The 13621-nt window shown below is 42.3% G+C and overlaps 1 protein-coding gene across 8 annotated transcripts in view; it reads right to left on the reverse strand.

The window, feature by feature from the left end:
• Positions 1 to 848: 848 nt before the first annotated feature.
• The window catches only part of Lclat1 (lysocardiolipin acyltransferase 1), a 171201-nt gene continuing 158428 nt past the window's right edge, over positions 849 to 13621 (reverse strand). For all 8 annotated transcript variants that reach the window (XM_063230340.1, XM_003473009.5, XM_063230338.1 and 5 more), the window contains one exon: positions 849 to 4612. In XM_063230340.1, coding sequence (XP_063086410.1) covers positions 4110 to 4612 — 503 coding nt within the window. In that variant the 3' untranslated portion in view covers positions 849 to 4109. The remainder of the gene's footprint in view (positions 4613 to 13621) is intronic.

Raw genomic sequence — 13621 nt, forward strand, 5'->3', positions numbered from 1 at the left:
GGGCCTTTAGGACACTCCCACTATTTTATCCTTACTGATAGGACTATAAGGAAGAGCTTTGTGCATGGCTCTTACATTATGGAGGTTTCTATAAGTGACAGTGTGGGGCAAAGGCAAGTGTACACACTAGATATAATTGTCCACAATTGTAGGTGGAGGACAGATCCATTGGACAAGGATTCTTGCAGGTCCATGTTCTGAGCCAACTTCATCACTGGAGCCGATGGAGTGGCCTGAAAGACCATGTTCTCTTTACTTGAGTCCGGCAAGCCTCGTGGCCTAGTCCTTAGGACCAGTGGTCTTGGGGCCAGGGCTGCACTTCTTTGGCCTTGCACACCCCTTGCAACATCTCGTCCTGGACCTGCACCAGGGTGACCCTTTCACACAGTGTTCACTGAAGAACTGGAGACTAGTATTTTAACAGAACAGGTTCCTAGATGCTCCTGTGTGTATGTTTGATGAGGGCATTTTTATAGCAGGTTTCCACACAATGTGCTTTCAAGGTTACACTCCAGGACAATGAGGCAAGGAGGGCATGTTCGAGTCCTTTCTCCCTCTGAGGGCTGGTGTCCCATGCTTATGGAATGACCACAGTATCCTGAGTATAATCAGGTTCTTATGACATTCACTGAGCCCTAAATTCAATTGTGGTCCCTGGACTATTTCAATTATGGAAGGAGTACATCCTGTTTTTAGCTTTGGCCACTTTTTTGTAACATCTGTGAACAAGAGTCCTGACATCCCAGTTTTTCTTTAATGGTGTCAAGGCTGTAACAGTGATGGGAAATGAGGCAGCACCGTAATCTGTAGTTGCTGCTACTCCCGTGAGAACAGAAACGACACACATGTGAACTCAATTCACGCCATTTATTCGGGATGTGAATTACAGATCACTCACATACACAGCAGTAGACACTGAGAACTAAGGCCATTCTGTGAGTTATTTTTAAAACTTGGTATTCTCCACATAGTGATTGTTTAAAAAATGGATTACCTAAACCAAGATTTTCTCCTGAAATAAAAATTTAAGGTAGGTCCAAGACAACTTTAGGGCCATACTGAATCCGAAGTTCATCGTATAACAGAATCACTTTTGTCTCCTCAGTATAGATAACAGCTCCCAGGAGCCACTGGCTCAGCAATGAGCTGTCTTCTCCCTGTTACAACAGAGAAGTGTTTACCAACCGCAGTGTCCAGAACCGTGGTCCTTCCAGTGGGTAGCAGAGACTTGGGATCACATTGTAGAATTCTTAGAATAGGAAAAAGAAAGGGACCCACAACTAAGGCACTGAAAGCACATTATTTGTATAAAGAAATGTAAACAATTAACACCAACAGGCTCCCTTCATTAGTCTTTATTGTAAGAGTACACAGGGACTTTGCCGCTGGGGTGCTTGAGTCGGGAATGGGAGTTGCCTCCTTGGCTGCCCGTAAATGATTCCTGACATGGCACTAGGGAAGTAATTTCAGAGCAACTCACCTGGAAGCTATTACTGCCTGATGGCCTGCATTCTGAGAGCACAAGAAGAATTTTATCAGGAATTGAAATGATCAGGCTCTTCGAAACATTTAGTTTTCTATATTGTTCTTTGAATTTTAGAAGCACTTTGGCCTGTTTCCTAAGAGAAGTCTGGGCTGAGAACTGTTACTCACCACTACTGCTCTTGGGGGTTTAGATTTTAAGTGCAATGGTTCTTGGTACGAGTAGCTTACATCTGCTATCCTTGAAAGTTTTCCGAATGGGAAACTGGGCAGTTGCACAAAGCGCCCTGTGAGGATGGTGTGAGCCGCAGGCAGGAAGCATGTGCTGGCTGCAGCCAGACTCGCTGCTGCTGGGAGCCCAGGTGTGGCGGGGATGGACGGTGGGGCAGGGCAATTCCTGAGGCCAGTCACAATCACCAGAGTGCCCTTAATGTATACTTAATGTTTCAGTATCCATTTAACATATCCTAAGCTCCAAGCATTAACATCTTACTTTAAATAAAAGTGGACTTTCATGTAACTAAATGTGTATATAAATACAACTTATAATTTTTGGTAAGACTTACTGCTGAAAAGGAACTTATTTGTAATTTTAAAAGCAAGTATAATGTCTACATTCCCAGTTTTATTTATAATTATGAATTTTGGGGAGGTAAAATAAAATCTATAGTTGATCTTAAATAAGTTTACTGCTATTGTAAGAAGAAAAGGTTTCTCATGTTAAAGGTAGCAGAGCTAGAGGCCACTCAATTCAATGCAAGACTAATGAGCCAGGCAGGTTTGCCGGAAGGACGGGCGCTACCTTTAGGGTAGGAAGCAGTTTTTTTCTTTCACCTGGGAAAAATGCAATACTGGTTGAAAAACTATCTGCATTTAAAATAATCCAAGGATGTCTTAAAGAAACTTAAACTAGAAGCCTCTTTCATAAAGCAGAGGGAAGAAAGTTTGTAAAAATAATACCTTTAAAAACCGTGACGTTAAACAGCTGGGTTGGGAGCAGATGTGCACAGTAACTAATTAGTAGTTCCCAGCAGGACTGAAACAGCTTTGAAGAAGTAGTTAAATATGGGTTAGTGCTTTCAGTAGAAAGCACTGGTTAATGCTCTCCCAGAAAAAGCCCTGTGTCAACAGTGTTCTGCCCCAACAAATGCTTTCTCAAAGAATCTGCTAAGCACAGCTCACCGTGTATTTACCTTTCACAGCAATGCATGATTCAACTGTGAGTTTACGGTGGCTGTCAAGCATTAAAGAGCAGGCATTCGTGCCCAAATGACAGTAGGGCAGGAGTAACGCTAACAGGTTTGCTAACAGCTGAAGGCTTCTGTCTTGTGTTTTTAGCAGCCCTGGTCACTAACCCTACTACAAGACCAGAAAAGGGGATGGGTGCAAGGGGGCGCTGCTCCAGTGGGGTGGAAATAATGACCGTATGCTTCTTTGCTAGAGGAGGAGACTGGTGCTGTTGGTTTGCTAAATTTTCCAGCGACTGTGAATGACAAAAATATTTAGTCAAAGAGCTGGTCAGAAGTAGGTTAACTGTTACTCTTGAGAGAGGAAGTCTGGGGATGGAGGATGGAGGCTCCTTGCTACCACTGAAAAGAATTCCTTTTGTGCTATTTTGGTTTTAAGAGTAAAATTTATCAAGGCTACAAGGCTTGAATACTTTAGAATATACCATTACTGCGCTGTCTGCAAACATTTTTGTTATTTTAATGGCAGAAGCTAGATCTCCATGCATATGTGGAAAACACAACTTTCCTTTTTTGGTAGGTTTTAAAGAAATATTTTACAAGACGGTCTGCATTTACAATAACAAAATGTTCTTCTAAGTGTGCCTTTAAAAAGGTATGTGACTGTGTGTATACCATTTTTAAGAGCAAAAGTGTCATCTGCCAACAAGCTGTAGGAACCCCAATTACTAAGCATGCAAGACTGAGTATAAGTGAAGAACTTAAACTCGGTTAATTCCTATCTTTTAAAATTCAGATGAAGGTTTCAAAGTGGAGAGTCTGTGGTTGCTCCCTGAGACATGTGCAGGGGTGAGTTCCATGAGAGGAGAGGGCACAGGTGGTCCCCTGACAACTGGGTTAGCACAAGATACTAGTCGCAGGGCTTTCTGTCAAAATGCCCCATCAGGTGGGGATCAGCAAGTGCTGCTTTCTGGCCTTGAGGAAGGACGGGATGCGTCTGGTTGGTGCACAGATGATGCGGGCAGTGCTCACTGAGGATGCCCACTTGCCTGCAGTGGAGAGCAGGGCAGGCACACACTGAGACTGCTGGGCCAGCGCTCAGAAGTTCAGCCTGCCTCTGGTCTGGGGGTCAGTCAGGAAAGAGGACTGGGCCTCTGGACAAACTAGTGTGGACTCTGTTACAAATAGTCTGATAACACTCAGATCCAAGTTATCTCACATCGATTGATCCCTGCTATATACGCAGCATCAAAATTACATTCAGAGGTTTAAAAAAAATTGTAGCAATATTTTTTCCACAAAATTAAGTGCAAAATATCTTTAACAAATAATTACATTAAGAAATATTTGACATAGTCATGCAAAAATGCATCTTAGTTTAGAAAGACGTAGAACATTTCCAAAATATCCCCTAAGTTTTACATTGTGAACCTTACCATCTTACTCATTTTTCTTTGAGTTTAGATGTGATTGCTTATGTAAAAAACGGTAACATGCAAGTTCGATGATTTCCAGTCCACCAAATATCCTCTCTTGTAGCACAAAGATTATAACGGTGATTATGAAGTACCACCGAACAAGACTATACAAATATATGAGCAGGCACATGGCAGGGCTGAACAGGGTCCAGTACAGGATGGACAGCAGTTTGACCACAAGGACCCTGAACTCAGACTTGCAAGGGGGGATCACACTCTGCCCGGTGAAATAGAAGTTCTTCTTGCCTTGGTAGAAGGAACGCAGCCTTTCCTCCTTCTCTGCCCAGCGCTTGTGGCACCAGAGCTGCAGGTCGTCCTTGGACGTGGGGAGGGTGGCCACGGGATAGCGGTGGACGTGAAAGTGGATTTCCTTGGGGAAGTTTCCGTGGAGGAGGTGCTTCTCGGTTTGAGGAATGTTGTGAGGATATGCCACAGTGATGTCGTGGACGGCATCAAGGTTTTTACCTAGGTTGTGAAAAGATAAAGATATCCAGGCTAGCAGTGATCGGTTAGGGAGGTGTTGCTGACTCATGTTGCAAAGCAGAACCAAAAACTGAAAAACGAGGACAGAGTGAACCATGATAACAACAGCGCTCTAAACATAGTACTATGTTCCTGGCACTGGGGTCAGTATTTACCAATCATCCCCGCTGGCCCAGGGGCTGTTGGCTAATTACTGCAGAGGCCTTCAGAAAGAATGATCTCCATTCCCTGAAACCATAATAATCCATTCGTGAGCTAAAGGAGTAAGCACGTTAAAACGAGTAAGCACATGAGGTCCAACCTACGGTGGGAATTAAGGACTAGAGCACCAGTCCTCTACCTCCAGGTTTCACTGCTGTGACACCGCTCAGTAATATACTCATCTCTCAAACAAACTGCCTTTCTCACCTTTCATATTACCACGTTAGCTACAGAAAATTTCAGAATCAGACTTGAATAGCTGGCCAGAAACACATGGACTACTTTTTAAAAAAATTTTTTAAAAATCAACTTGAACCGCAAGTAAGACTGACTGACCTTGAGGTATCATCCTCCTGAATAATTTAAATTGGGGCCTGTTTGCAGGGCTCGTATGCACAAGCTGGAGATGGAGATACGATCAGAACAGGGCTCTGACGTCTCCTGAGATCCCTGGGTGTACAGCATTTTGTAATCCCAGCTCTCTGGAAGGTGAGTGAAGCTGGAGGACTGAAAGCTGAAACCTAGCCGGAGCAACAGGCTCACAGAATACCAAAATAAAAAGTAAGAAATGCCTAGGAATGTAGCTCATTGTGCTCTCTTGTGAAGCAGTTCTGGACATCCCCTTTCACGAGTGTCTTTACGTGCATTGTTTGTGGTTGCCTCAGTGTTCTGAATTGATTCAAAATGTTTCTGACTTTGGGGAAGAGCCAGATGGAGCAGGACAAGCAGTAATGCTTTCATTTGATAGAAACTGTCACAAACAACAGGTTCAGTGTTAACCCAGCCACAGAGCGACGTGGAAGCGGGACTCTCAGCAGAGGTTTCAGAAGGCGGCAAGAACGACGGGTAATGTTTGAAGCGAGGGGACTATGCTGAGGGGGATGGACGCTAATCTGTCTTTTACTGTAACACTTTTAAAATTCTCATTCAAGCATTCACCAGACGTCCTGATCACACGTCACAGTGTCTCTCTCGGATGTGCTCCGCCTCACTGCCGCCCCACAGTGCACCTCCATGATCTTCCCACCCTGGCGCCAACTGATCACAGATAGAAACTTTTCAAACTGTGAGCCAAATAAACCGTTTCTCCATTCAGTTCCGTATGTCAGACACTGTGTCCCAGCAATGAAACAGTGACTAATCGGGAGGTGAGGAGTAGAAAGGAGTGAAGGAGCTCGTTTTGGATTGGGATGCTGAGCAGCCAGCGGGCCTTTGAGACTGGAAGTGTGGCTGCAGTGTCAGACCTGGAGGACGGTGGGGGTCACTTAATGGGACCCTATACGCAAGGATCAGTTTTGCCCAGGGGCACAGAACTTGGCGCACAGTCTCTGAACGTTGCTGTCTTCTATATGCTGTTATTTTCACCCAGACGTTTGATGAGGACTTCAGTTTCTCACAGAACTTGTTGGTACAGACAAGACTAATTTGTGGTGACAGAAATAAGAATAGTCGTTGCCTGTGGAGGTGGGAAGAGCCTGGGAAGGGAGTATGAAGACATTTTTTGAAGTGACAAACACTGGATTAAAAGTGGATTGCATGACGCTTACATTTGTCAGAATCCTCAGTGATTACACGGGGGAACATGCCACATCCCTGGAAGGGTTAACTGTTAACTCCCCTGCCGTAACAGACTTTTTTACAGCACGAATCAACACTACCCTACACGTAACAGACCAGGCTCTCCCTGACTATGAGCCCGTGCACTGCCGCCCTCCACAGCCAGATCCTCTCGGTGGCTGCCTCACCTCGGCTCCATCCTCTTCACTCATGATGAGAAAACGTCTGTCGGGGTTTCCTACCAATTCAGAGCTATGTTCACAGGCCGTTTACTTTCACAATGACTCTGCAACCAGAGTCTCCACTTCTGTGCTTGGCACCCAGCACTTCTCCTCAACTGGGACTTACTGGCTGTCATCCGCTCGCAGCCGGGAGGCATCTACCTCACGTGTGCAGCTCCTCCTCTGCTCACTCTCTGCCACTCTGACATCCAACTGAGAATCCTGTGCCTGGGTCTCAATCTGATCTTGAAATAGTCATGTGTTCCAGGCTTTCTCTACATGTGGTTTGTAATGCTTGACAGTCATTTGCCCTACGATGCTATCAGACATTGCTATCAAACAGTAACAAAAAAGAAATCTCTAGCATAGTGAAAAGAAAACCCACAAACTGGGAAAAAAAAATCTTAGTGAACTGTCCCTCAGACAAAGGACGTCTGTCTAAAACATATAAAGAATTAAAATTCAAGGATCCAATCCAAAAATGGACACTTCAGATGAATACACAATTCTCAGATGAAGAAATACAAACAGCAAACAAGTATGTGGAAAAAAGTTCATCACTGGCCATTTGATAGATGCAAATTAAAACAACACTGAGATTCCCTCTCACTCCAGAAAGAATAGCCAGGATCAAAAAAACTCCCAACAAATTCTAGAGAGGCTGTGGGGAAAAAGGAACTCTCCTGCACTTTGGTGTGAGTGTGGACTGGTGCAACCACTGTGGAGGTCGGTCTGGAGATTCCCCAAAAAGCTGGCATTGGAAGTCCCATTCGACCCAGCTATTCCACTTCTAGGCATATTCCCAGAAGAACTGAAAACATACCACAGTGATATATGTGTACCCATGTTTATAGCAGCACAATTTGTAATAGGTCTTGGAAACAACCTAAGTGTTCATCAATATGAGGAATGGATAAAAAAGTTGTGGTATTTTATACAATGGAGTACTATTCAGCCATAAAGAAGGATCACATTAAGATATTTATATCTCAATAAATGGACACAGCTTGAGACCATATTCATAAGCGAAATAAATCAGACTCACATGTGTAAATACCGTATAGTCTCCCTAGTGTAAGAAATGGTAAGAATACATAAAAGCATATAGTAATCATGAATCCCCATTATATTGTTTTGAAGACTTATAATGTTTTCATTCATTAGCTGGAATGATTTTATTCTGAGTTGTTTGATTTTATTGTCTGTGATGGTATGAACAGCTATTCTGAAGAAAACAAGACATTATAATAGCCAGAGCTGATTTAGTATCTTACTTTGAAGTCCCACCAAGCTTTTGTTCTTCTGTCTTCATCAGTTTTATCATGTTGTATCTTATTGGATTTCATTATGTGTGATAAACAATTTTTTATGGACAAAGAGATAATATAATAACCATTGTTCATTTTCTGTTATTTGGTTCTGAATACCCTGTAATACTTTCATTCTCTTGAATGGTTTTATACTATTTTGTTATGTTTGATACTATAGTGTATGAAGGAATACTCAAATATTTCAAGGAAAGAGACACTATGGTAGCTACTGTTATGTCCAGTTGTCTTGTGGTGAAACACTATGTTGCTTAAATTATTCTGTTCTGATCTGTTTTGTTATGTCCTCTTTTATCTTAATCTTTTTAAAATAAACAGTAACAAAAGTTACCAGGTTTATTAGTAACTGGATTTGCTGCTTGCTTCTTGTTTCTCTTGACAACCCACAGATCAAAGGTGTGTATGTGCCTGTTCCTTGTCTGTAGTGTAGTGTTCCTTGTCTAGTATTTAGCAAGTCTTGGGACAACGATGGCACCACTGACAGGGTCTTTCCCAAGGTGCAGAGCACAGGGGCTGTGGAGGCGACCAAATCCCAGCCAGCCTCTTGAGTGCAGTCCCTAATCTCTCTGTGGCTTACTTGGTTCTTTGTACCTCAATGCATAGCTGAAGGTTAAACGACATAATATACATCACACGCACCACTGCAAGTGCCCAGTGGATACCAGTGGCTGGATCATGGCTCATCTCACTACTAGGCAGCCTCAAACCTTCCTCCACAGGGTTCCCACAGCTCACCGGGGCCAGTGGGAAACACTGCATTTGAATTCCCTCTCTATGCTGCTGCTTGCCTAGCCAAGCATTACTTGTCTAGGCCTTGAAGATGCCAACAGACACCTCCTGATTTTACTTTTCCACTCAAGATAAATGGTTTTTATAAAATTGCAAAAAAAAATTCCTTTGGCTTCAGGTTTGTGTTTTTCCCTTGAACATTGATCATAAGTTTCTTCAATGATTAGCTTGAATATTAGCGTGTCAAGAAGGGCTCCTCGCCTGCTCTGAGGTTACACACATGTGCTGACAGCTCATTCAGCCTTTGTCTCCCAGTGCGAGGGGAAGCCAGGAGCACGTCTCTGCCTCCTCAGCACCTCGCAAAATGCCCAGCACCAGAGACCTTCCAGAAACGGGTCTGGTCTTCCTGCACCACCATGGCACATGGGTTTAACCTTAGCATCTACTGCTGTGCTTCTGTACTCCAAATTATTTGAACCATGGTATTTTTTTTTACACTGGGGTTCTATGGCTGATAGGATGACAATCTCAGGATAGTCACTTTACAGAAGGGTACTATCCCTAAAGTTTCTTATAAACTGTTTGTTTGAAGCACACTGCTTTATATGGTACTTCCGTATAATTAAAACACTCCGTATGTATCTGATAAGGAATGCAGAACAGCATTACAGAAAGAAAAAAGACAACAAGCAGGGAGCTGGTGGTACAGCCACACTCTGAGGCTTCCTTTCTAGGGCTGTGCTGGCAGCTTACCCTTTCCTCACAGAGACTCCCAAGGCCCAGCGACCCATTTTGGAACTCCCGTAACACTGGAATATAATGAAATGTGTTCTCCTTAAATTCTTGTCCCTTGAATTTTTCTAGGTAACATATATGGATTTCATACAAAATCTTTTAAAAATTCAGCCTCTGGGTTAATAAAATGGGAGAAGTCCTACCTGTGGAAAGGTAGTTTATCAACTGTCTTGATACTTTTTAAACTGTGTATTAAGTGAATAAAGGTCTCCAGATGGAACAAAGCCACAAATAACTCTATTCATGAGCTAATGCAGGTGGAAAAGCTTACTTTCATATTATCCTGTCCAGACCTCCTAGGCTGTGGTCTCTAGACCAAGGGTACCAGTACAACCAGATGGGTGAGCTTCATCTTAGCCAGAACAGGTGAAATGTTAGCATGTAGTTGAGTCTGTATGATGTAATGATAATAAAATGGAGAGGTAAAAACTGGGATACACCTTAGGGTGAGTCACACATGGCTGTGATCCCAGCACTCTGGGAGGCTGAGGCAGAAAGAGCACAGATTTGGGCCCAGGTTGGGCAATTTAGTACGTTAGTGATAACTTGTGTCAAAATAAAAAGTGGGGGGGGGGGAGATAAAGTTCACTGCAAAGGCCCGAAGTTCAATCCTTTGTACCACCAAAAACAAAAACAGAAACCCCAGAGGTGTACCAATGTCATTCACCAACAGGGCTAAAATGACATGTAGTAAGTAAGAAAATACAAAACTCCTCATGATTATAAAGAGTTAACACTGCCTCCGTATCTGTAGACAGGAAAATGACAGATGAACTATGCCAACTACAAGGCTGCCACCAAAAAGAATCTGAAGCCATCGCTGCTTTTCAGATGATTTATACAACACGTCTAGATGCCGTCTACTTGTCACCTGCCTATTTGGGCTTAGGGTTTGCTTTGTCTCAGGTAGCATATCTATTGGAAAGTTTTGAACAGGACTTTGGTATTTTATAAAACTAGGGCTCTTTTAGGGCAGCTACAGTCACTTAGGCCCGCAGTTCCACGCCACTCCCTGTCCCTGAAGAACAAACCACCTGCTTGAACATTTCAATTCTTAATTTTTAGTTCTGAGACTGAAGAAATTTGGAATACAATATTTTACTGCTGTTTAAACAGCCAGTAGCAATTTAAAAGCTATACCTGGGCTTTGCAAATGTAATATCCCGAAAAGTGTTTCTAAGAACATCAAGTATAGTCCATGATTATTAGAAGTATCCTAACTAATATGAAAAGCTCCTGGCAATGTGAGATAGCAATATTCTTATATATCGTACATTTACAACAAAATGAAGAAATCCTGGTTTGCTCATACCTGTTAATGCATCAGATTTAAGTATAAGTTCAATGACAGAATAATACAAATGTAAATGTTTTAATCCAGTGATCATTAATAGAACAGATAACTCAAACTTTTCTTTCCCTATTCTATAATCAAATTATACAGAATATAAAACAATGTAATTTACTTTAGATTTTAAAATCTGCTTTAATTCAATACACGTCTAGTTTGTTATTAGCCAGATCTAAAGTGCTGCGGGATGCTGATTTCATACATTGCTTTTCAGATAAGACAATAAAATCTCACCCGAAGGAGACAGAAGTTGGCTTTATTAACTAAGGAGTCATTTGCTGGCACTGACTCAATCATACAAGCCCAAAATACATCATGACAAACTGGTACTGGACTAGTCTAGAATGGATCGATTGATATCTTTAGATTTAAAATGCCAATAAATAACACAATTTTCAGCTTCAAAACTAAAGGGTGTGCACGAATCGTTTAAAAATCACCTGGCAGTAAGGCTGAAAATACTATTAAGATGTTACTGTTTCCTACTTGGAACATTATGTATTTTTCCTTCAGCATAAATTGAGCGCTCACGGAATACAAGGCGGCGTCTGACAACTCCCTGTCCTGCCTCTTAGCAGCTCTGTGACCTTGGAGGGTTCATTGCACGCCTGTCTGTAAAGGTCTCGGTACCTGCCCTCATTCTGTGGGCTTTGTGAAGATCAACTATGATGAGAGCTTGTGGCAGAGCTGGAGTGCAGTACCCTGCGCTCGGCTCCTCCCAGGGCTTGCTGACGTAATTCCTCCACCCGGAGGGATAATCCCTTCTAGTACTTGAAGTGGTAGCGAACCATCCTGGCCTTCCTTTCCGTCTGGATGCCCTCATCCTCTGGGAGAAATAGTCTGCTGTAGGAACACTGTAATTTACTCTCCTCTCCTCTCCGCTCCACTCCACTCTTCTCTCAGGACAGGAGCAAAGCTGTTCAGAAGACTGACCTTGGCACAAGAGTGGGTCCTAGTTTATCTTCTGGTATACATTCCTGTCCATCCCTACAAACTTAAGCATGGATGTTGACTCCTTCCATGGTATGCACAGTAAAAGCTGATGATCTGTGCTCTAGAGTCACTGGTTTCCTGCCCACCCCACTTTTAGAATAAGGTAAAAGTAGGACTCAATCTTTTTCTAAGAAAGAACCATTCAGAGCTTAAATATCATCCTTGACTAGGATATGTGAAATTAAAAATGGTATCTTTATGAACCATCTTACCTAACCAAAATGCAGCTCTTTATAGCGTGTGTCAGGCTTCTGTTTTTCAGACTTCTGATGTACATCTGTTGAATGTTTTGTTTTGTATAAATGGATAAATCTTTTCAGAGAATATTGAATCTCTCCAAAGCATATTGATTTTTTGTATCTTTAAGACAGTTCATTTAATTATCAACATAGAATAAAGGTATCCATCCAACTCATCCCACAATTTGACAACACTGGTACCTCAAGAGGTCATCAAAGATAAGATCTAAATAACAGCCAAGGGCAGAGTTTGAAAAGAAACGATGTCAAACTTAAATCCCAGTTCTTGGAACTCTCCTAAATGTAAACTGAATCTAAGTGCCCATTTTTCACATCACTTGTCTACTGTACCTTTATTTCACTGGTAATTTCTAGGCTCAGAGTCAAGGTTAATTTTAAGATTCTTTTGTTTAAAGGCCTGGAATTTGCAAGAGGCATTTTGGACACACAATGTATTAAAAATACAAGTAAAAGTAATGCCATTACTACATTGAGCTTTGTGGCATTATAAACACTGATGTCTCCTGTTAGGCAACATCTTGACATTTCAAAGAGGTCTTATAAATGATAGGAACTTGCTCAGCACCCTGAACAGTTCCTTAGGGACAGACACTACTCTTGGATTTTACTTTCTACTATCTGGTTCACTCCTCTCCTGTACTACGGAATTAATCCAAGCAATCCTGTTTCCTTTTGTTAGGAACGGCTTCAACGTAGGGTCACAACTTCATTCAGCATAATGGGATACGATTGTGTGGTACTTCCCTGGCTTTTGGAGAAAGTTGTCATGCTTCCAGGAAAAAGCCTCAAGATCACTGTGTGCAGCAGGAAGCCAACACCGTGGAGGCACGTGGTCCTTGCTGAGAGGGCCAGGTGATAAAATCTAACTCTGAAACATGTAACCTTGGGGATGTACGGAGCACTTTGTTTTGCTACTTTTCAGCCTGTCTTGACTTGGGCTTCCTGCTATAAGCAAAGTGTTCTGATGTGGTGGTGTATCAGCTGGTAGGAGTTAAGCATCAACTACAACTTAAAACAGAAACTATGGCATTTCTACTGTGGAGGAGGGTTTCTGTGTTCTTCAAGTGGTTACCCTAGCAGTATGCAAACCTTTGATTTATGCATAATGTAAACCCTAAGGGAAACATGTTTCCAGTATCATGTAGTGAGTCACATTTTACTTCAAAGTCTTTTCTGGCTTAGGGGTAGACAAGTGAAGTCCTTTTGAAACTCAGTGTCATTCACCTGGACCGGCCAGTGCTGCAAAGCAGATGTCTCTCTAGCAAATGTCTCGGCTTATGCTAAACTGCAGATATTTCAGTATGTGGACTTTCGGGCTTATTTAAAAAGAAAGGAAAGGCTCTTTTCTGATTCACATTTAGACTTTTTATAGAAGTAATTTTATATTAGCATTTTTCCTTTTCTTTCATGATGATTTCTCTGAATTAACCTTTTTTCTTCTGGTACTGGGAATCAAACTCAGGACCTCGTGCTTGCCAGGCAGGTGTTGTGTCCCTGAGCTATATCCCCAGCCCTGAATTAACTTTAAAAGCTTCTTTATTAAAAAGGTACTATAA

Source organism: Cavia porcellus, unplaced genomic scaffold (genome assembly GCF_034190915.1).
Source record: "Cavia porcellus strain 051 isolate PalLab524CR breed Dunkin Hartley unplaced genomic scaffold, mCavPor4.1 scaffold_1, whole genome shotgun sequence".
NCBI classification, from domain to species: domain Eukaryota; kingdom Metazoa; phylum Chordata; class Mammalia; order Rodentia; family Caviidae; genus Cavia; species Cavia porcellus.